The 23,096-nt window shown below is 40.5% G+C and overlaps 1 protein-coding gene across 2 annotated transcripts in view; it reads left to right on the top strand.

The window, feature by feature from the left end:
• The window catches only part of LOC116987372, a 45,306-nt gene that overhangs the window by 4,577 nt on the left and 17,633 nt on the right, over positions 1–23,096 (top strand). For both annotated transcript variants that reach the window (XM_033043365.1, XM_033043364.1), the window contains exons 2-3: positions 12,776–12,974; positions 18,732–18,922. In XM_033043365.1, the coding sequence (XP_032899256.1) occupies positions 12,776–12,974; positions 18,732–18,922 (390 nt within the window). The remainder of the gene's footprint in view (positions 1–12,775; positions 12,975–18,731; positions 18,923–23,096) is intronic.

Below are 23,096 nucleotides of genomic sequence, written 5' to 3'. Positions count from 1 at the left end.
CCTGTGGGCTGACCAGCACTGGAACAGTTCCAGGCCCAGCTGATTTTAGCTTGTAACTTAATATTTTGAACAGAAAGATAGGTTGTGCCCATCTTATTTCCCAAGGACGCCCACGTATAAAATTCTCAGATGTACAACAATTCGCAAGCATGCCCTCTGTCTTTGTACATCTCCTTCTCTAAATCTTTGTTTTCTTTGTCTACTGCTTCTTCTGGTCTTTGATGTCTTATAAGGACACACGGCTAGCTTCAAGGCAGCAATCCTAAAAGTGCCACTGTTCCTTTTCCTATATCTTTGCAACTTATCAAATATCTCCATCAACGCCCTTTGATTATTTTCTTTATCAGTAACTACATCAAGGGGTATTTTATTGCTGGTGATATTTACACTGAGGAACTAGCAGCTTTTAGCCATCCCTTCAGCACCGTCACTGTATACCGGGGTATGTGTACCGCTTCGCCACCTGAAATCGATCACAATCTTTTTAATCTTGCTGACATTGAAGGAAAGGTTGTTGTCCAGGCACCAGGTTGTGAGGTTCTCAATCTCCTTCCTCGACTCCGCCTCGTCATTATTTGATATCAGGCCCACTACAGTGGTGCCGTCTGCGAATTTGTAAATAGAATCGGATTTGGATTTGGCTGCACTGTTGTCAGTGTATAAGGAGTAAAGAAGGGGGCCAGGAATGCGTCCTTGCAGGGCACCAGTGTTCAGGATTATTGTGGAGGATGATTTGTCACCTATTCTCACTGATTGTGGTTTGTTGGTCAGTATGTTGAGGATCCAGTTGCAGAGGTGAGTGCTAAATTCAATTTCCACGAGTTTGGAGATCAGCTTGGATGGGATAAAGGTATTGAAAGCTAAAAATCTTGTATCTAAAGTTGGCCATAAAAGCCCGTTGTCCTGGCGACAGCATGAGGTCAGAGTGGCAGCGGTCGGCCTGGCCTCGCAATGCTGTCGATGTCCTCGACCACATATCATCACTCTACCACTGCAGGCCGCATTCAATCAGAGCCAAATTATGATAGATCATCAACCTTGGCACTCATTCTCTTCTAGAGCCAATGTTTGTGTGTTCAAATTCGAATAAGAGAATTTTATATTTTAAGTATGTTGTGTTTAAAATGAATCATTGAAATATCATGTTTGAGAAAGAACTGCAGATGCTGGAAACTAGACAAAAATGCTGGAGGAACTCAGCAGGTGGGGCAGCATCTATGGAGAGAAGGAATAAGTGACGTTTCAGGTCGAGACCCTTCTTCAGACTGATGTCGGTGGTGGGGGGGGGGGGGGGGGGAAATCTATCCCCTACTCTCAATTCCTCCATCTACGCCGCATATGCACCCAGGATGAGGTGTTCCAGACCAGGGCATCGGAGACATCCTCCTTCTTTAGGGAATGGGGGTTCCCGTCGTCCATTATAGATGAGGCTCTCAGCAGGGTCTCCTCTATATCTTGCAGCTCCGCTCACTCCCCATCCCCCTACTCGTAACAAGGACAGAGTCCCCCTTATCCTCACCTTCCACCCCACCAGCCATCGCATGCAACATATAATCCTCCGACATTTTCGCCACCTCAAATGGGATCCTACCACTGGCCACATCTTCCCATCTCCTCTGCTTTCTGCAGAGACCGTTCCCTACATAACTCCGCGGTCAATTTGTCCCTTCCCACCCAAACCACCCCCTTCCCGGGTACTTTCCCTTGCAACTGCAGGCAATGCTACACTTGTTGCTTTACCTCCCCCCTCGACTCCATCCAAGGCCCCAAGCAGTCTTTCCAGGTGAGGCAGAGGTTCACCTGCACCTCCTCCAACCTCATCTACTGCATCCGCTGTTCCAGGAGTCAACATCTCTACATCGGCGAGACCAAGCGCAGGCTCGGCGATCGCTTCGCCCAACACCTCCGCTTAGTTCGCACTAACCAACCTGATCTTCCGGTGGCTCAGCACTTCAACTCCCCGTCCCATTTCCGAAATTGACCTTTATGTCCTGGACCTCCACCATTGCCAGAGTGAAGCTATTTTGCAGTCTCTGCCTCATTGTGTTCATTTTCAGATGTTCCCTGAAACCTACCTGTTTGAATAAATGTTTACCCACCTATTCTGATACTTAAGTGGCTTTGTATGACATTTTGTTTCTTAAAATTCTTATGAAATAAAGTAAAATATCCCAATGTTAAATGTTCTTTACAAATTAAATTGTTAAAATATGGTGTGGAGATAAGATTGATTATTCTGCATGTGTGATTCCTAGCTTTCAAGGTCAAATCTAGCAGTGTAGACTGTACACTATGTATGATGATGTGAGGAAGAATCAAATTTCACTTGATTGCTGCAGTAATATTTTTTGTGCATTGGCTGCACCTTTTGTAGCTCTGGCACAGCTTGCTGTAGCAGTGAATGTTTGCTGCAGTGGTGGATTTTGCAAGCTTGATCTCAGTGCAGTATTCTCAGTTCATGTCCTTGGAGAGTACATGAGTTCCAGATTTTCAAAATGCATGCCACGGCTCAGTCTCTGTCTTGAAGTTATTTTATTAGTTAGCTTTGCAATATTAAGTCATCCACAGTGTCTGTTCTTGATAGATGACTATGTTTCAGTTTCACCACCCCTGCCCCCACCCCAATACCACCACCAACGAAGAGACAAGTGAAGGAATGGCTGAGATTTTTCTGTTGATGTATCACAAAGGAAGTCCAGATATATCATTTATTTCAGTTTACCATCTTGAGGGATAATAGCTCTGAAGCCTTAAGTTTGATTTTACTGATATCTCTTTATTGGAACATATTATGGATAATTAGTAGCGTTTGTCTTTAAAATGTACAGAGGGGGTATAATTAAGTTTATCCTGTTGTTAATAATTTCACAAATGACACGAAAAGAATAAGAAAAACTATGGAAATTGACGTCACATTATGATATCGTGGAAGACAGCAAACTATTAAAACATCAAAATTCAACAAGTTAATATGGACGAATTTTTAAGTGCTGGAATTTAATTGAGCCTTAGGTTGATATTCATGTGTGAGAGTGAGAAGGTTTTGGGTAAAACAACGTTACAGAATTTGATTACATAATCCAGGGTGACACTCCGATACTGCTGATGGATTGTAATTTTTAAATGTTCAATGAAGACCCCAAATACTTATTTAAAAATAAAGCTCACTGGTACTATATATTGGCAATATACATGAATATTTTGGCCAAAATTTCAATATTAAAGGTTATTCTTTAATTCACCTGGAGCAGATTATTTGACTTTGTTTATGGGTATTGAAGTCATTAATTTGTGTGCTTAAAAATGCTTTTGGTATGCTAAAGAAGCTTTAAAATGAAACTGCATTCACAATTTATAAATAGAATGCCATTTATTTAAATAATTTCCAATGGCAAAATTGAGAAGTAAAAACATTTAGCTAAATGAATAACTAAATTGATTGTCCATAGTTGAACTTTAGTTCAATTAGTATGGCATTTTGATTCTGTTAGGCAATATCTTTGCAGCACTAGTGCATATGGGGACAGTTTAGAGAGTAATGAACTGAATCTGTGGCACATAAATGAAGAGTAAGCTTTTCTGTCAGTGTGCAGAATGAAAGATATGTTTACATCATTAGATGAGGCATGTTGTATACATCAGTTTGATGAAGCATTTAAAAAAAAAAAAAAACCCCAATTAGGTTCAATGATCTTAAAATTGAATCTTGTATGGGTATCTCTCCAAAGGGATATGACCTAACACAAGGTTGAATGGGGAACAATTTCTCGAGTGATAAAGTCAAAACGGTAGAATTTGTATCTTCATACTTCTTAAACTTTTATGCCTGATGCATTTTTATCCCAGCCAGGGAACACCTCAAGCAGCGAGCTCATAAGATCATTTAAACCAATAGCATTATTGAAAAGGATAGCTTTTTGAGGTATCAGTGCATGTAGTAAGACACTTGTCAATCTGGCTCGGTGCTTCAGTGACAGTCTAGTAGATTTCTAGACTGTTGAATGTTATTCCAATTAATACTCCAACACACTTTAAATTCACTTATTTTAAAATGTTACATGGTAGAATAATACATTTTCCAGTGAACCCGGAAAGTTTAGCAGGAGTGAAGGAACAGAGGGCTGTTGAGTCAGTTGAGTATCAGGTTAATAATCTCACTTGGATCACAGTCTTCTGTGATGAAGCAATTCTATTTCCAGTTCCTTTACAGGCAGCTCGTTCAAAATTGTAATCGTGGTATGTACAAATGAAAGTTCTTTTTTTTCTTGCATCTCCCTTGTATATTTCTTCCATCATATCAAAATTTTCCTGTGATCCTCGAATGATCTCCTAACTAATCCACTTTCCAAACCAATATTACTTGTACGCAGCTTTGTCAAATCTCTTCTCAATCTCTGAAGGTGGGTCCTGACATGAAACGTCACCTGTCCATTTTTTTCACCAATGCTGCCTGACCCGCTGAGTTCCTCCAGCACTTTGTGTTTTGCTCATAATTCCAGCATCTGCAGTCCCTTGTGTCTCTTCACAATCTCTTCTGCTTTAGTCTAAAATTGTGGCTGAAATCTCTCTTCCTCGGGCAGGGCCTTCTTTCCTATAACGTGTGACCAGTTTTGGAAAAAATGCCCCAGTTGTATTCTAGGAAACCCTTCAGAAACTGTCAAGATAACGTTGGTGCTTTTGTGCCACTTTATGAAGTGCAGGATCTTGTATATTTTTGCAAAGTGTTCCCTGAATATGATGTGTCACTGCAAGGATTAGTGCACATATATTTCATTTAGAACTGTATCGGTGTTTCTTATTTCTACTTTCTGTACTTTTGGACTTTTCTGTATTAAATTTCATTTGTTATTGCTGCCTTTGCTGTTTGGGTCATTGTGTGTCTGTTATTGTCATGGTTTATCATATCTCTGTTTGGTTTTGTCTGCAGCTTTTGAAACTTTACTCCACACATGTATATCAAGATCATCAATATATTTCAATAAAACAGTGGTCATGGTGCTGATCCCTGCTTTGACTAATCTCCAGTCAGAAAACTGCTATTAACCACAAGAAGTGACTTTTTAAAAATCCATTTATACTGCAGGCCTCAATTTTGCTGATCAGAGTTTTATGTGGGACTTTGTCATGCATATAGATTTTCAAAAGGCATTGGACATTTAGTCCATTCTTACTGCAAACCTTCTGCCGGGAAGTCAGGAGTGTTTGGAATATTCTCCAAGGGAAACTGGAAGCAGATTTTGAGTATTTTTAAAGACAGAGGCATATTCTTAATGAGGAAAGAAGTGTTCATAAATGGGACTATGCGGTTGAATCATAGTTATACAACGTGGAAACAGCCCCTCTGCACACAGAATCTGTGCTGACCCTCAAGCCCCTCCTTTATCCTCCATTATTCACTAATATTCTCATCAACTCTCTTCCCAACCCCCCTCCCCAGATAATAACACTCAACACCACAGGGACAATTTGCTGTGGCTGATTAATCTACCAATCCATAGGATTGTGAGTGGAAACCAGAACATCTGGAAGAAATTCACTTGGTTACAGTGAGAATGTGCAAACCGCACACAACGCTGGAGGTCAGGATTGAACCCCAGTCACAGGAGTTGTGAGGTAGCAACTACCAGTTATGTTCAGATTACCCAAGATCTCATTCATTGTCAGAGCAGACATGAGAGGCTGTGTGAAGACTTACTCTTCCCCCCCCCTCCCCCCAGCTGAAGGTATCTCTATATGGGTGACCTACTCCTCCCCCGCCCCCCAGCTGAAGGTGTCTATATAGGTTACCTTGTGGAAATATACAATCAGTTCAGTCAAATATGATTTGCCTTTAACAACTGTTCTTAATTAATTCAGACTTCTCCAATTGTATAGTAATTCTGTTCCTCACTCATGAGGTTATACTTGTATGAATTTAAACCTGTATAATTCCATTTCTTTTAAGTCTAGATTGTATTTCTTCTCTGGTGACTCCTATAGGAGTTTTGATATTCTGCAGCATAAGCTGGTTTCTTGATGTATTACTTCTTGAAGAGCTGTCTCCGTTTCAGCTGGCTGAAAACCTCTAAATCAGCAGTGTAAATTGTCTTCCCGAGACATTGGCAAGCTTCGTGGAGAATCTTTTCCAAACCCACATAATTGTTTGCTGCTGGCCCTGCAGCAATCACAATTGCAATGACAAGACTGCGGGGTGACTACAGATGCTTTCACCATAGTTTCTCATAAGTGGTGATAGGTTTTCCAATTTTCTTTCTTATTCACTTACCGTTTATTTATTTTTTTCTGCACCCATTTAAGCAGATGCCTTTATAGTGTCCCACAAAAAAATATCCATGGGCAATGTGATCAAAGATGTGTTAACTGCCTATAATAAATCATTGAACTATGAATTCTGTAGCCAAACAAGTTAACTAAAACTCCCAAAATCTTGAACAATTGTCAGACTACCTCTTGATTACTTTGCAATGTGTTCCAGAAAAGATATAGATATGAAGCAATTCTTCAATGTAGATTGGATCAAATTTAAGACTGGTGTCATAGCATTTTTTTTCACAAAGCAGTTAGGCACCATGACAAAGAGAATAAAAGTCTGAATCTATTGAGAAACAGCTGGAATTTTTCTCTCCATAGATCATCGAAGATTGGGCCGAATAGTTTCTTAATCCTTATTAATCTTGTAAATGGGAATGAAATGTTCTGGAGTTGTTTACCTCTTGGTATTTTTTGGTGATTTACAACACTTTATATGCTGTCAAGACAATGACTGATTACTTTCTTAAATTGTGAATTGCCTTATCTCCAATATTTGCCTGATATAACTTGAATTAATTTGTCGCTAGGATAATAGCATGGCGATATTAGTGGATGAGCATTGCAGAGGCTGAGACCAGTGACAGGAGCCATCAGTTCAAATCTTGCAATGGCAGTTAATTAAATAAATATAAAATTAGAAGCTCTTATCACAGCACTGGCAACTGTGTAATTATGGGATGTTGGGGACATGTCATTTGGTTCACTTATGTCCTTGAAGATAAGACATCTGCCCTTCTTACCTGATGTAGCTTATTTATGACTCGGGCTATATGGTGGATCCTTGAATACCCATTGAAAGGAACCCTAGTAGGCACCTCATTTATATCAAACCATTGAAGTCAGTTCGGTTCTAAAGGATAGTTGAGGTTTAGCACCAAATCCTGTTTTGTCACCAAAGTGCCCAGGCACGAAAAAATAAAAATATCTATCTTCAAGATTGAATCTTCATGATATATAATTTTCTAATAATAACATTGAATGTAAATATTATAGATATACAGTAGGCTGAGAGGAGAAGTAGCTTTAGAGTAAAGCTTCAAAAAGGAAAGATGTTACCTCTATGCACAATATTCTGCAGCCACTCATGGGACCATTAGTAAGAATAGTTGAAATGGGTCCAAAAATGGACTTCAACAATGTCTGATGTATGCTGAATATTTGTTAGAGACCAGTGGTTGGAGAAATATTTGTTAGAGACCAGTGGTTGGAGAAAAATATATTTGTTGCGCAGTCTATTTGAATTTATGTGCCATGCAAGCACCGTTACTTTGCTCTAGGTTTGAATCGCTGGATATATATCCTCCTCTACCTCTTGACAAGCAAAATCATAGCTTTCCCCTTCCTTTCCCCCTGCCCCAGTACACATTCCCAGTAATTTAAAGCATTTATCTCCTTTGATAAATGCGATCAAAGAATACCAATCTGGGATTGCAGCTGAGGGACTCGCTGTGCGTAGTAGAAATCTACATATGTCTTGGATGTCTTTTTTAACTTAAATGTGAGCTGACATCTATCAAGGTCGAGGGCTTTTCATGTTTGAAAGCTGCTGTTTCCAAAGTCTAAATTAAAACTATTTTTGTTTTGACAGTTCATTTTTCCTTTGTTGGTTCTAAATTTATCTTCTGTAAAATGGAAAATTTATTATAAAATAAAATTTAAAACCCCCCTACACAGTTTGTAATGCAAGGCAGTGGTAGGTAAGCACTTTAAAGGTTTTTTAATAAGTAACCCTTTTATTAATAGCTGTGATGAAAAAATAAACAGTATGCAACTTGAACAGTGGAATGGAGTTTGCAAAAGAATGCTGTAACCTGCTTTGAGTTAGCAAAGCTATCAAAAATGTTAACCGGTTTATTTGCTTTTTCATCTTTGCACAAAGGAAATCTATTAGAATTTATGAAGTATTTGAATATATATCCATAATTTATAGTTCAGTAAGATAAATATTAAACTGTATTTTAAAATCTGGATTGAAGTGGCAAAATCAAGCGTCGGCGAGTTACACATCACGGAAACAGGCCCTTCGGCCTAACTCATCCATGCTGCACAAGATGCCCCTTCTAACATACAATCTCTTGGTACACAGAAAAACATAGCAGCCAGTTTGAATGCATTACAATCAATAATTGGACAACATGATTAATGACCATTTGATTTGTTATTAATATTGATTGATGGAGAAATGCCCACAACCTTCTGTGCCAGTTCTGAGAATGTTATTGATTAATTTCACATTACTGTTATTTATTCATGTTGGGAATCTGGGTGTCTCCAGCAAGGCCAGTATTTATTGACCATTCATAATTATGGTTGAAAATGCGGTGGTGAGCATTCATCTTAAACCTCTGTAGTGATGAAGGTACACAACACTGCCATTGGGCAAAAGTACCAGGACTTAGACCCAGGAACAAGGAATGACTGACAATATATTTTCAAGTCAGAATGATGTGCACCATTGTGCATGTTGGAAAGTAATATGTAGGTGATGTTCCCAAGCCTCCTCAACTGTTGATCTCCTTAATGATAGACCTCATGGATTTGGGTGGTACTGTTGGAGCAGTCAGGCTATGTAACTGCACTGCAATTGTAAGCAGTATGCAAATTACAGCCACTGCATGATGGTGGAAGGAAAGTAGGTATAGGATAGATTTGGTACCAATTACATGGGTTGTTTTAGTGTGGATGCTGATTTTTTTTTGAGAGCCAGGTAAGGGGAGGGTATTTCATCACACTTCTGGCATACCTTGTAAATGGCAACTTCAGGATCAAATTATAAACATGGCATGGAAACCGAGGCTTGAGCCCACAAAGTTCATGCTGACCATTACGCAATCAAGTACACACTTTTATACTTTTAGCACACATTTTTGTAAGATGCAGCAATGGAGAGAGTGAAGGAGCTTATTGAAGAACTGTTAGAACATGTCCTTATAATGGATCTGATCCTCAGTCTTTCAAGAAAGAGGGCTTCCAAAATTGTGTAAATGTAGGTTTCTCAAAAAGTAAAATATAATTCTGTGAAAAAATATCAGTTGCCTTTAGACGTTAAAATTAGATAAACTTAATTACTGAACAATTCAGAAAACAAAATCTAATGTGATGGCTTAATTATGAAACATATAATTTGGGCGCTTAAAATGAAAATGCAGGTGTTAAATTGTTTCCATTATATTGAGGTTGCACTATATTTTGGAGCTGCCAGTCATTGTGGTGATCTTGGGCAACATTTAGTGTGCTGTGCTTAGATACTTAATTTTGTTAAAATGGATAATCCATGATAGTAATGTAGTCTTTGCACTTCTCTGTTTGCTAATGTGAGAGTTAATTGATGCTAATAATGAATGTTCCAATAATCCAGTTGCGGAAGAACAAAATTTAAGCTTTTGAAAATGGATGATGAGTTTGGTAATATCAAGTTATAAATAACAATATGGAAACCTGTATTGGGAAATTAAACAATGAATTTCAATTGGAAGTAAAGGTTTCCTGCAGGGATACATTTAGCTTGTTTAATTTGCAGAGAAGAAATTCAGCTTTATGCGGTTCATTTAATGAAAACATCTTTCTTACAAACTGCAAATGTAATATTTGACATTTTCAGTTAATGTTTAGTAAATCAAATTGTTCTGACTTGTCATACTCACTGACAAGAAATAATTTATTTTCCTTGGGTACTGCCAACATTTTAGAATTGCTGTCATCATCCTAACTCAGAAATGCCATTCTTAAAATGAGGGATGGTAGAGTTGCTGCCTAATGGCGCCGGAGACCCTGGTTCAATCCTGACTGCAGTTGATATCTGTGCGGAGCTTGTATGTTATCCCTGTCACAGCATGGGTTTTCTCGGGGTGCTCTGGTTTCCTCCACCATCAAAAGACGTGCAGGTTTGCAGGTTAATTTGCTTCAGTTAAATTGTTCCTAGTGTGTAAGATAGTGCCAGTGTACGGGGTGATTGCTGGTCGGCGCAGACCCGACCGACCAAAGAGCATGTTCCCGCGCAGTATCTCAAATGTAAAATAAAACAATTGAACTTGTAAACTACTTTCCCTTCCCATCTGTGATCGCCCTTTTTTCTCACAATGATCCTTGATCATGTCAAAATCTCAAATTCAGTCTTGCCAGCCACTTCAGGTTTAAATCTTTTCCCATCTAATTTTTACCTCTGATTCAATACTGAAGCACTGAATCAGGATTAGAACTTGAAAATCCTGTGACGTATAGTCCTTTATTACCTCCTTCTTGACTTCTCTGTAAACTCTGAATTGTGTACTGCACCAACGCTACTCCGTTTTCTGGCTGAGTGGTTATGCCTTTTGTTGGCTGTTTAGCCTGAGCATTACTAATAAAGGCTTCTCTTTTTTTCTTGTTATATCTCACATTTTTCCAACGGTCTGTGCTATTCTTTTCTCAACTAGATCTAAAAATTAAAATGTGGGGCTGTATTTTGACAACACCCTGCCTTACATTTTCACAACTAATATGGCTGTAAATCTACTGTAAATAAGAATCTCATTGTTCCAGTTCACATCTGGTGCACATGACCAAATAAGCAATCTTAACGGTCTTTAACTTGAAATAATAACGCACGCAGAGACAGAATTGTGCTGTCAACCAAAATATCCAACTTCCCGTCTTGGAGGGGCTTTGGATTTCTCCAGTTAGGCAAGAGTTCATCTCAATTAAAAAAAAATCAAAACTTTTGTCCCATTCTGGTCACTGTCTCCAATTGAAACGATCTTAGTATCTTAGTATCCGTTTTGACATCTTGAAACAACCCTGCTCCCGTTTGACATGGTTCAATGGTCCTTGATCATGCCAGTTCATTGGCTATATTTAAGAGGGAGTTAGATGTGGCCCTTGTGGCTAAAGGGATCAGGGGGTATGGAGAGAAGGTAGGTTCGGGATACTAAGTTGGATGATCAGCCATGATCATATTGAATGGCGGTGCAGGCTCGAAGGGCCAAATGGCCTACTCCTGCACCTAATTTCTATGTTTCTATGTTTATTGTCACGTGTACCAAGGTACAGTGAAATTTGATTTACCATACAATCATACCAAATAAGCAACAAGATACAAAACTACATAAAGATTAAACATAAACAGCCATCACAGCGGCATGTGAGAATCCCTAGGGCACACAGCATAAGTGGAGACCCACAGCCATCAGTTAAATGTCTGGGCCACACACATGCTCTTCAACGTTATGTGACCAGAGTTGTGCTGACCGCTGCCACTGTTCGGGCTGCAGTCCCTATCCGCCCGAACAGTCAGAAAGCCATCCACACTCGCACCAGACTCCAAGATGTTCCCCGCAAACACCGAGATCGCTGCCCTCATGGCAATCCCTCCGAGTCCCCACCCGCGCAGGCAGCACGTCCATCTTGTTTTTCGGCGACCTCACATTCCCCACTGTGATGGACGCTGAATAACTTTTACCTTCTTCCTCCTTTTCTCCTGCTTTCGGGGTGATCAAGTCACCCGCAGTCTGCGATCGAAGCTCCTGTATCTGTGATCGAAGCTCCCGCATCTGGGCTATCGAGGCTCCCGCGATCGGGGCGGTCGAAGCTTCTACGGTTGGAGATCCCTAACAAAGGCCGCAGTGTTGACGGAGATACGATATGGAAAAAGTTGCATCTCCGGCGTGGGAAGAGATTAAAAAAAGTTTCCCCCAACCTTCCACCCCCTTCATAATACAAAATTAAAGATACACTAAAACATGCAAATAAAACGGACTAAAACAACAAAAGAAGAAAAGGACTTCTTCTTCCTGCATGTGGCGTGCACAGCCTAAAGTTGTAGGACAACTTGTTCTATTTGATCTTATTTGATTGTGCATGCCAGGTTGATTGCATTCGTCGAAACAGGGCAGACCACGTGAAGGTTACAATCTCCCACCCCAAGAAAGGTACGAGACAGGCTGTTGGCGAGGCTGCCACTTATGGCACCACCTGGTGGTCAATGTGTACTGGCCACTTCTGCATCTCTGCTGTTTTATCCCCTATCTCTCCATACTTTACAAGTTATTTCAAAAATAGAGTTGAATGAGCATGACACCGTAATTTCAAAATTGTTTTTAAGAGGGAGTTAGATGTGGCCCTTGTGGCTAAAGGGATCAGGGGGTATGGAGAGAAGGCAGGTACAGGATACTGAGTTGGATGATCAGCCATGATCATATTGAATGGCGGTGAAGGCTCGAAGGGCCGAATGGCCTACTCCTGCACCTATTTTCTATGTTGTATTTGCGATCAAATAATTATTTGAAGAGGGTGTTTCTCTAATCATGTTTTTAAAATTGTAGGATTGTAAAACATAATTTATGGAATAAACCAAAGCTCCTTTTATTACTCTAACAAAGTGCCGGAATTGCTCATCAGTGTCAGCAGGGCTTCAAAGGGAGGGTCAATAAAGCGGGCTGTCCACATTTCTCTAATCATGTTTTTTTATCTTGATTTTTATACGCAGACTCATCCATCAGTGAGGGTGAAAGGAACAGAACATAACTACAATCCAGTTCTCTGCCAGGATGAGAAATGTTCTGCTAATTCCAAAGGCAGCCACATGCACTGTCCCTTTTGTAGTGTGACCGAAGCCTACCAGGACCCTGTCATCTTGAGAGCACATTACAGAGTTAAACATGTTGATAAAGGGCTTGATTTTGCAGGTAAGACGAACTCTATAATGGCACTTTGAGTTGTACAGATTTCTTTTCTTTTTTATTACTTTAATTCCTCTGAAAGGATAGAAGTAAACCAAGTCATTGAAAAGCAAAGCACTGCATGATGGGGTAATGCAATCCTGGAAAAGTAGTCTGTAAACAGATTATAAAATGTCTGAAGAAGGGTTTCGGCCCGAAACTTTTCCTTTTTCCTTCGCTCCATAGATGCTGCTGCACCCGCTGAGTTTCTCCAGCTTTTTTGTGTACCTATAAAATGTCATAACTGTTTGAAGAGGGCATTGCTCTAATCACGTTTAAACAATTTACAAAACATCATAGTTTGCAGAACAAGCAAAGCAACCTTTATTTAATCATAGGCCGGCAAAGTGCTGGAATTACTCGGCAGTAATGCGAGTCTCATGAGGAGAGAAACAAATTAACATTTCAGGTCAATAAGCGAGCTGTCCACAGCATATTTGTTGCACAGCAGCAGTGTGGAAGCTGGCTATTCATGTAGCTCTCTGCAAAGTCATGGGAGGCTTGTACAAGATGGTGAAGGTGGGTGATTAATTCCGGCAATTTGTTTTTCCATTATATACAGTATTTTGCTTCAGCATATTACAAAATGGATTGTTGAAGGAATTTGCAATACCACACACACACTGATATATATTGTGCAAATAGATTTTCAATTAAGACAAGTCGGAAGTAGACAACTAACAGTGAATGAATGTTAAGTTACTAGTCGTCATTAGTGGCATGCATCGAACATCAACGACCTCTTTTGAAGGAACGTGTATTATACTTAATGTCCAGATTGTGCTTATAGATTATTTGAAACGGAGAAGAGGTACTTTATTTGCACTAATTAAAAATTGTTGATATTAAATATCCCGTATCATTTTCTGTACAGTTGCCTTTTCTCCGATTTAAAATCTCTGAAAATTTCTCTACACCCCAGGTTACATCTGAAACACTAATTTGCGAGTGTTCAATTTAGCTGTCAGTAAGTTAGAAACAATACAGTGCTTCAAATATGTTCTGATTTTCAAGTTGGATAAACACCAACTATTCTCTCAGCAATTTCTTTGCATCCCTACCTCAAACAACAATGTTCTGTTTGTCTGAAAAGGTATGAACAAATTGCTTGAACAGGTATGTCTGAAGAATGATCCTGTGCTCTCCAGAGATGCTGCCTGACCTGCTGAGTTACTCCAGCACTTTGTGTCTTGTTCAGTTTATTTGCTTTTTACTGCTCTCAAGCAGATAGTGCTTCGACTTCTCGAGGGCAGTGATCCAAGCAATTAAGATGGAGTGTTCTGGGCAATAAATGTGTGAATTTTGTGTGAAGAGGGATGATCCATGCTTGTTCCAGCCTGTTTTATTGCTCTGAGGAAATATATAGATTTGTTACTGATCATCATGGGTGTGTAAAGGAATGTTTATTAAAGTGCCCTATTCTGTCCTGAAAGCTCCCCATTGTTCTGGGGAGCCCCTCTGCTACTTAAAATACATTCAGTTTTCTTTTTGTGATTTAATTCTCAACTTGAATCTGTGCTAAAGCACTCTGTGTCTCATTAGCCATGTAATCTTTCAAGTAGAATAATTGGACATAATTTTAGTTTTGTAAAGTGAAATGTTTACTAATAATATTTGTAAAACTGTTAATTTCTTTAGTGACACCATTTTAATTAATTAGGACCCTGCTGTCAGTGATGGAAGAATATTTGATATTCTAACAGTAATTTTAACTGATGGAAAAGGATGATTTTGAGGGAACAGTTTCCTAAAAGATTTTAAATGTGAATAGTCCACAAACCTGCCCCGAGTGCAGCCATTTTTTTTTGTCAAAACCCATCCTAATTTGGACAGGCAAGATATTCTTTTGAGGTGCTCATTTGAACTACAGGGGCAGATACGTCAAGCAATCCATTTTGTCTGAGGGTGTTATAGCATGTGAGACTTAATATTACATTTATTAATTTTAGGTAACCTCCTCCCCTCCACCTCTTCATATTTGTTACCTTTCTATTGTTCTGTTTTATTTTTCTCTCCTGTATCTGCTGCTTGTTTTTGAGAAATAATGTTTATCTCTTGAGAATTTTGGGATGCTCCATGTCAGAGATAATCCCTCTCTTCTCTCCACTGTTTGCCTCTCTGAAATTTAAAGTACACTTTTCTAGTTCTGATAAACATCAACTCTGTTACTCTGCCCACTGATATTCCTTAACCTGCTGAATGCTTCCAGCATATCCTTCTAAATCCTCCACCTGAATTCCACCCAAAGTAAATCTGAATTGGGTGACCATTACAGTGAAATTTTGTTAAGTGGTCCATATAGTTTGCTTTGAAGGGACAGGATCCTACACTGTGGACTAAATTATACAAAATTGGATTAAAAATGTGAGATCTGTACACAGGAATCGAACCATTTTCATTTTGGCATCTAGATATCTACTTATTCTTCTGAATTATTTACAGTCCATGTCAGATGTAAAGTAAAACTACCGTATTTTCCGGCAATGAAGACACACTTGCGTCAAAGACGCACCCCCATTTTGAGGAGAGGGAGCGAGAGAGAGCCCGGGACGGAGCAGCCAGCCTTCCGCCCAGTAGCTACCCGCCAACCACCACCTCCACCGTTTGCGCCCTGGCTGGCGGGCGGGCTGGCAGAAGGTGGTGAGGTGGCGGCCAGTTCTGCTGTCCGGTCCCAGTGGCAGCTCGCAGCCATCCAAGCCACTTCTTCCCCGGGCCACAATGCGGGGGTTCCGCGCCCAGAGCGGTGAGTGAGTGAATTGCTGGCATGATCTCCGACCCCCCTCCTTCTCAACGCTCCTGTCCTCCCCGCTACTTTACCCCTCGCAGCCCAGCCAAGTTTACTACTTTGTGCAGCCCAGGCCCTGCTGACTCGGGCCAGACTCCCCACATGCTGTGGAAAGGAACTCCCCCGCCCAGCGGCGCTGTCCTTTTACAGCCGCTTCCCCCATCTCACAGTTAGTTCCAGGGTCGAAGGCGTGGCAGGTTCCACGGAGCAGTCGCTACGAGAGTGGCATTGCTCGGCCTAACCTTCGGACTCCAAGACGCAGAAAATTCTTCAGGCCTTATTTTAGAGTAAAAGATAGCGTGTTGGATGCCAGGAAATACGGTAATTGGGGAAAACAAGTAAACTATAGAAGCTCGAACAGAAAATATGGCAGATATGATTATGACTTTTGAAAGATATATAGGTAGGAAAGGTTTAGAGGGTAATGTGCCAAATACAGGCAAATGGGACTAGCCCAAAATGCAAAATGCAAAATGCTGCATATAAATCTGGAAACAAGCAGGACTACATGGCTGCAAAATATAAATTAAGGTCCACAATAAGGAAAGCCAAACACAATTATGCCACCAAATTAGAACAAGAAATATCAACAAACAACACTAGAACTGTCTGGAAAAAACTCCAGGAAATGACCAACTACAAAAAGAAATCCACCCCCATCCCAGATAATGATCATCAACTCCCAGATAGATTGAACACTTTCTATGGCAGGTTTGAACAGTCTCCAGTCCCTCCACCATTGTCCCCCTCTCCTCTTCCTCCCCCTCCATTCCACATCCAGGAGGCCGAGGTGAGGACTACCTTCAGGAGACAGAAGAAAAATAAATCTGCAGGCCCAGACAACATCAGCCCAGCAATGCTTCATCACTGTGCAGCAGAACTGGCCCCTGTATTCACCGGCATCTTCAACTCATCCCTCTGCCAATGTACAGTGCCCCAGTGCTTCAAACAATCTACCATCATCCCTGTGCCCAAGTCCAACACATCATCCTGCCTCAATGACTATAGACCGATTGCCCTTACATCTGTGGCCATGAAGTCATTCGAGCGCATTATTCTTGCTCACCTCAAAACCAGCACTTCCTCCAACTTGGACCCACACCAATTCGCATACAGAGCCAATAGGTCAGTGGAAGACACAGTCAATCTGGCCATTCATCACACTCTGCAACACCTGGAAACCGCCAACACGTACGCCCGCATCCTGTTCATGGACTTCAGTTCGGCATTTAACTCCATCAACCCGGTTAAACTCTTCCATAAAATAACGGACATGAACATCGACCCCTGCATCTGTCACTGGATCTACAGCTTCCTTTGGAACAGACAACAGAGGGTGAAGATACATAACACAATATCTCACCCCCTGCACCTCAGCACAGGAGCCCCTCAGGGCTGCGTCTTGTCACCCTGGTTATTCTCACTCTACACAAACCAATTCACATCCCAGCATAGTTCAGTTAAAATTTATAAATACGCAGATGACACAACCATCATAGGTCTCATCTCGAACAATAATGAAACAGAATACCGCACTCAAACACACAAAGCAGTCACTTGGTGCACAGATAATAACCTCTTACTCAACACATCAAAAACACACAAACTCATCATTGATCTCAGACGTAAGGCACAACCCAAGACCCCCCTACTCATCTCAGGCGAACCCATATCCACCACTGACTCATTCAAATTTCTTGGCACTCACATAAGCAATAACCTCAAATGAAAATCAATTCAAATCACATCTACAAAAAAGCCAACCAAAGACTCTTCTTCCTCCGCCAGCTCAAGAAGTTTAGAGTAAGGAAACACCTCCTAATCAAATTCTACACAGCCATCATCCAAAGCATGCTCACTTCATCAATTACAGTCTGGTTCAGCAGTTTAGACACTCACTCCCGTAATAAATTACAACGCATAGTTAACAAAGCATCCAAAATCATCAGCACTCCCCTTCCATCAATAGAATCACTCCATCACAAACGGTCTGTGTCAAGGGTGAAGAAAATCATCTCTGATCCCTCCCACCCAGCTCACCACATCTTCCACCTGCTGCCATCAGGAAGGCGCTACAGCTCACTGCCCGCCAAGACATCTCGATTTAAAAACAGTTTTTACCCACACGCAATCCGAATTCTGAACACACTATGATAACAGCACATATCCTCCCCATGCATGTACTGTATATTGTATGATGTTGTGTTTTATGTTATGTTTGACGGGAATCAGCCTACCTTGTAACATCCTGTACTGAACCTGAATTCCACCAGCTTGACTGTGTGGTCATTAAATAATCTAATCTAATCTAATCATAGAAAAGATGGCATGAAGTGCCTGTAGGTACTTCATACTCAGCAGGTCAAGCAGCACATGTGAAGTGAAAAATAAAGAATGTTACAGGGCAATGATATCTCAGAACTTTGAAGTTGTTATCGACCTTAAATATTAATTCTGTTTCTTTCTTCACCCACTTGCTTGACCCTTGTGTGTTTCTTCTACTTTCATCTAAATTAAAGCTACTGCTAATCAACCTCGACAATGAATTTTAAACCCTAATGTCAGCGAAGTCTTTCATTTCCCAAATTAGCTATTAACATGCCTTTGAGTGAGACTGCTGCCTTGTCCTGAACTGGGGAAAATATTCTAGTTATTCAGACCACCCCCACCCACCCATTTACCAGCATAAAAGTGATGAAGCTGGCTAAGGTGAACATGATTAAAATATCACAAGCAAATGCCGTAGATTTTCATCCTGGTCCAGAATCAAATAATTTGGAAGATGAGAAGACCATATCCAAATGAAAACATTGCCAAGTCCTTAGAATCATTTTTGTTTGGAAATTTGTCTGATTTTCTAATTTTTTTCTAATTTTCCACGTAATTACAGAGGGACTTCCAAATGGTTGTGTAAATTCTCCCTTTTCATATTTTACCAGGCTTAAAGATTCTACGTTGTTGCAACCACTGTGACATTATTGGAACGATTAAAGGAGAAAAGAAATTCAAGGGTGCGCACTGGCATTGTTACCGCTGCCGAAACGGTTTCAACAGACGTGATGAGGCCGTCAAGCATTATAAAACTCATTTCCGCAATCCTCATACCACCTTCCAAATTCAAGTTACACAGGTAAGCTTGGTTGATTTGCGTCAAAGTTTGTATTGGTCAAAAGAAAAAGTGACAACATGGTAAGAATATATTTTTTAAATTTGACACCGAATCTTAAGCTTGTTGAAAATCAATTTGATGGCAGCCTTGTCCAAATGGCCCCACTCGTTTCTTTAGCCAGAAATTGCTATGACTACATTGCAGTTACTCACCTCCAGTTGCACATTCCTGGGACCTCTGGATTAGCTTGGACTGCAGCGCGTTGAATAGTGTTACTCCAGGCCCGTTGAGTAGTGTGACTGCAGCCCATGGAATAACGTTGGATAGTCCATCCAGTCCGTCGGTTCCTGTTTTGTAATCGGGTCTTCTTTTGTCTTCCTCTCTTTGTTTTCCATTCCACTGCATCATTGGGTACTATAACGACATTTAAAAGATATTTGAACAGGTACATGGATAGAAAAGGTTTAGAAGGATATGGGCCAAATGCAGACAGGTGTGACTAGTGGAAATTGAGCATCTTGGTCGGCATGGGCAAGTTAGGTCGAAAGGCTGTTTCCATGCTGAATGATTCTATGCTCCCTGAAGCATTGTTTTCAAGAGGCTGCAGCACCAGACATGGCCAAAACATTACAGTTTTGATGGTATTAAGAAGAGGCTCTTGTTTTCCAGCTGTAGACTTAATTATTTGCTGTATGTGTTAGATTTCTTTCCAGGTACTTATCAGGGTCTTATTACATTTCTTTTCAAATGCGTGTGAATATTTCTGAGACATGCCTTTAATCGCTGTACCTGACAATGGACCTGACAAAGGTTTTGTACAAGCTGATTTTGGCAGCACTTTCTCACGTTGTTTTCCGTTTGGTCATAGCTGGGGTTTTCATTGCTATCCAGGTCTAACTCAACTGTTATAGACAATAGGTGCAGGAGTAGGCCATTCGGTCCCTCGAGCCAGCACCACCATTCACTGTGATCATGACTGATCATCCACAATCAGTACCCCATTCCTGCCTTCTCACCATATCCCCCGACTCTGCTATCTTTAAGAGTTCTATCTAACTCTTTTGAAAGCACCCAGAGAATTGGCCTCCACTGCCCTCTGAGGCAGAGAATTCCACAGATTCACAACTCTCTGGGTAAAAAGGTTTTTCCTCATCTCTGTTCTAAATGGCCTACCCCTTATTCTTAAACTGTGGCCCCTGGTTCTGGACTCCCCCTACATCGGGAACATGTTTCCTGCCTTTAGTGTGTCCAATTCCTTAATAATCTTATATGTTTCAATAAGATCCTCTCTCATTTTTCTAAATTCCAGTGTATTCAAGCCCATTTGCTCCATTCTTTCAACATATGACAGTCCCGCCATCCCGGGAATTAGCCTCATGAACCTACGCTGCATTCCCTCAATAACAAGAATGCCCTTCGTCAAAAATTTGGAGACCAAAACTGCACACAATACTCACTAGGGCCCTGTACAACTGCAGAAGGACCTCTTTGCTCCTATACTCAACTCCTCTTGTTATGAAGGCCAACATGCCATTAGCTTTCTTCACTGCCTGCTGTACCTGCATGCTTACTTTCAGTGACTGATGAACAAGGACACCCAGATCTTGTTATACTTCCCCTTTTCCTAACTTGATACCATTCAGATAATAACCTGCTTTTGTGTTCTTGCCACCAAAGAGGATAACCTCACATTTATCCACATTAAACTGCATCTGCCCACTCACCCAGTCTGTGCAAGTCACTCTGTATCCTTTTAGCATCCTCCTCACAGTTCACACTGCCATCCAGCTTTGTGTCATCTGCAAATTTGCTAATGTTACTTTTAATCCCTTCACCTAAATCATTAATGTATATTGTAAATAGCTGCGGTCCCAGCACCGAGCTTTGTGGTACCCAATTGTGCTGCCTGATATTCTGAAAGAGACCCATTAATCCCTTCCCTTTGTTTCCTGTCTGCCAATCAATTTTCTATCCATGTCAGTACCCTACCCCCAATACCAACCATGTGCTCTAATTTTGCCCCTATGTAGGACCGTATCAAAGGCTTTCTGAAAGTCCACGTATACTACATCCACTGGCTCTCGCTTGTCCATTTTCCTAGTTACGTCCTCAAAAAATTCCAGAAGATTAGTCAAGCATGATTTCCCCTTCGTAAATCCATGCTGACTCGGACCGATCCTGTTACTGCTATCCAAATGTGCCGCTATTTCTTTTTTTATAATTGACTCCAGCATCTTCCCCACCACCGATGTCAGGCTAACTGGTCTATAATTCCCCGTTTTCTCTCTCCTGCCTTTCTTAAAAAGTGGGATAGAAAACATTAGCTACCCTCCAATCCACAGGAACTAATCCTGAATCTATAGAACATTGGAGAATGATCTCACCAATGCATCCACGATTTCTAGAGCCACCTCCTTATGTACCCTGGGATGCAGACTATCAGGCCCTGGGGATTTATCAGCCTTCAGTCCCATCAGTCTACCTAACACCATTTCCTGCCTAATGTGAATTTCCTTCAGTTCCTCTGTCATCTTAGGTCCTCTGGCCATCAGTACATCTGGGAGATTGTTTGTGTCTTCCTTAGTGCAGACAGATCCAAAGTACCCGTTCAACTCATCTGCCATTCCTTTTTCCCCCATAATAAATTCACCTGTTCTGTCTTCAAGGGTCTAACTTTGGTCTTAAATATTTGTTTCCTCTTCACATACCTAAAGAAGCTTTTACTATCCTCCTCTATATTCTTGGCAAGCTTACCTTCGTACCTCATCTTTGATTTCTTGGCATTCTTTCCAAGAAGACAGTGGAACCTCGACCAATTTCAGAAAATCATTGGTTAAGGCTGAATTCTGAAGACTTGAATGCATAATTTAGGGTGATGCTTAGGGTGCACTACTGGTAGAATGTTACTCTGAGATCATGTCCTTCAGATAAACAATTAAAATGAGGCCCCTCGTAAGGGTTTGGTTGGGCATTAAAACAAAATAGGTAACATGCTCAGTTGGCCAACACCTATCCCCAAGGGCCTGTGTCAGAAGCTGATTATCTGCAGATTTTCTGCAAGTAATCCATTTTACCCTGGAGGAAAAAAACAATTAACAAAAAAAAGAAAATATTTGAGTCAATGCAGTGAATTATTACAACAAGTTAGCAGTTGCTTTTCTTTCGGATATGAGGGTAATTGTAGATAATTACAGGGCTTGCATGTGGATAGCATTTCTCCAGATATAATTTTTCGATGAAATGGCCCTGCTTTTCAGATGATGGACCATTCCATTTTATTCCTTCCTTTGTATCAGCAGCCATAAAAAGCACTTCCTGTCTGCAATGGCTACATTTCTAATAGTACTGAAATTCAATACCTCGAGTGATAGTAAATTTACTGTAGGTCAGTGATGCTTTGGAGTGAAGTTTTCTTTTTGACAAATATATGAGACAGCAATAATTAGATAGAGGCAATCAATGGTTGAAGTTGTAGGATAGGCAAGTATTTTAATGATGTTTGCAATTTTCTGTGAAATTGATTTTCAAGACATTACATATTATAAATGGAGTTTTAAAAACATTTTCTACAGAATTTTGCTGTGGCAAGCAGTCCATAATGATATTGACGGAATTGTATTAAATAGACTTGAATGTTAGAAGAAACCATTATTGAGTTCTATAATAGCTCCTATTTGGTTTTACAAGTGTCTCATCATATTAACTGGTGAGTGGGAAGAAGTAAAAGATGAAATATGTCCATTTCATATCTCATTACAAGGATATCGGGAAATGTATTAAATTTCAGTATCATAGATAATGATTTGTATATCAATTGTAGTTAACATTGATAATAAATTTGCAGATTACATCAAGATTGGTGGTATAGTGGATAGTGAGGAAAGATATCCAAATTTACAAAGAACCTAGATTAATTAGGGAAATTTACACCATGATCCAGATCAGTGGGGAAAGTGGGCCAATGAATGGTAAATTGAATTTAACTCTGACAAGTGTGAGTTGTTGCAGTTCGGTATGTCAGACCAGGGCAGGATATGCACAGTAAATGGAAGAGCTCTGGAGTGTGTGGTAGAATAAAGTGATCTAGGGGTACATACCGCCCTGAAAGTGGCAAGTTGGGTGAACAGTGTGGTGAAGAAGGCATTTGGCACACTCGTCTTCATTCCAAAGGGTACTGAGTACAAAAGCTGGGACA

This window comes from Amblyraja radiata, chromosome 25, assembly GCF_010909765.2.
Source record: "Amblyraja radiata isolate CabotCenter1 chromosome 25, sAmbRad1.1.pri, whole genome shotgun sequence".
NCBI classification, from domain to species: Eukaryota; Metazoa; Chordata; class Chondrichthyes; order Rajiformes; family Rajidae; genus Amblyraja; species Amblyraja radiata.
Note: the sequence above shows the minus strand (reverse complement) of the source record. Positions and strands in the feature narration are given on the sequence as shown.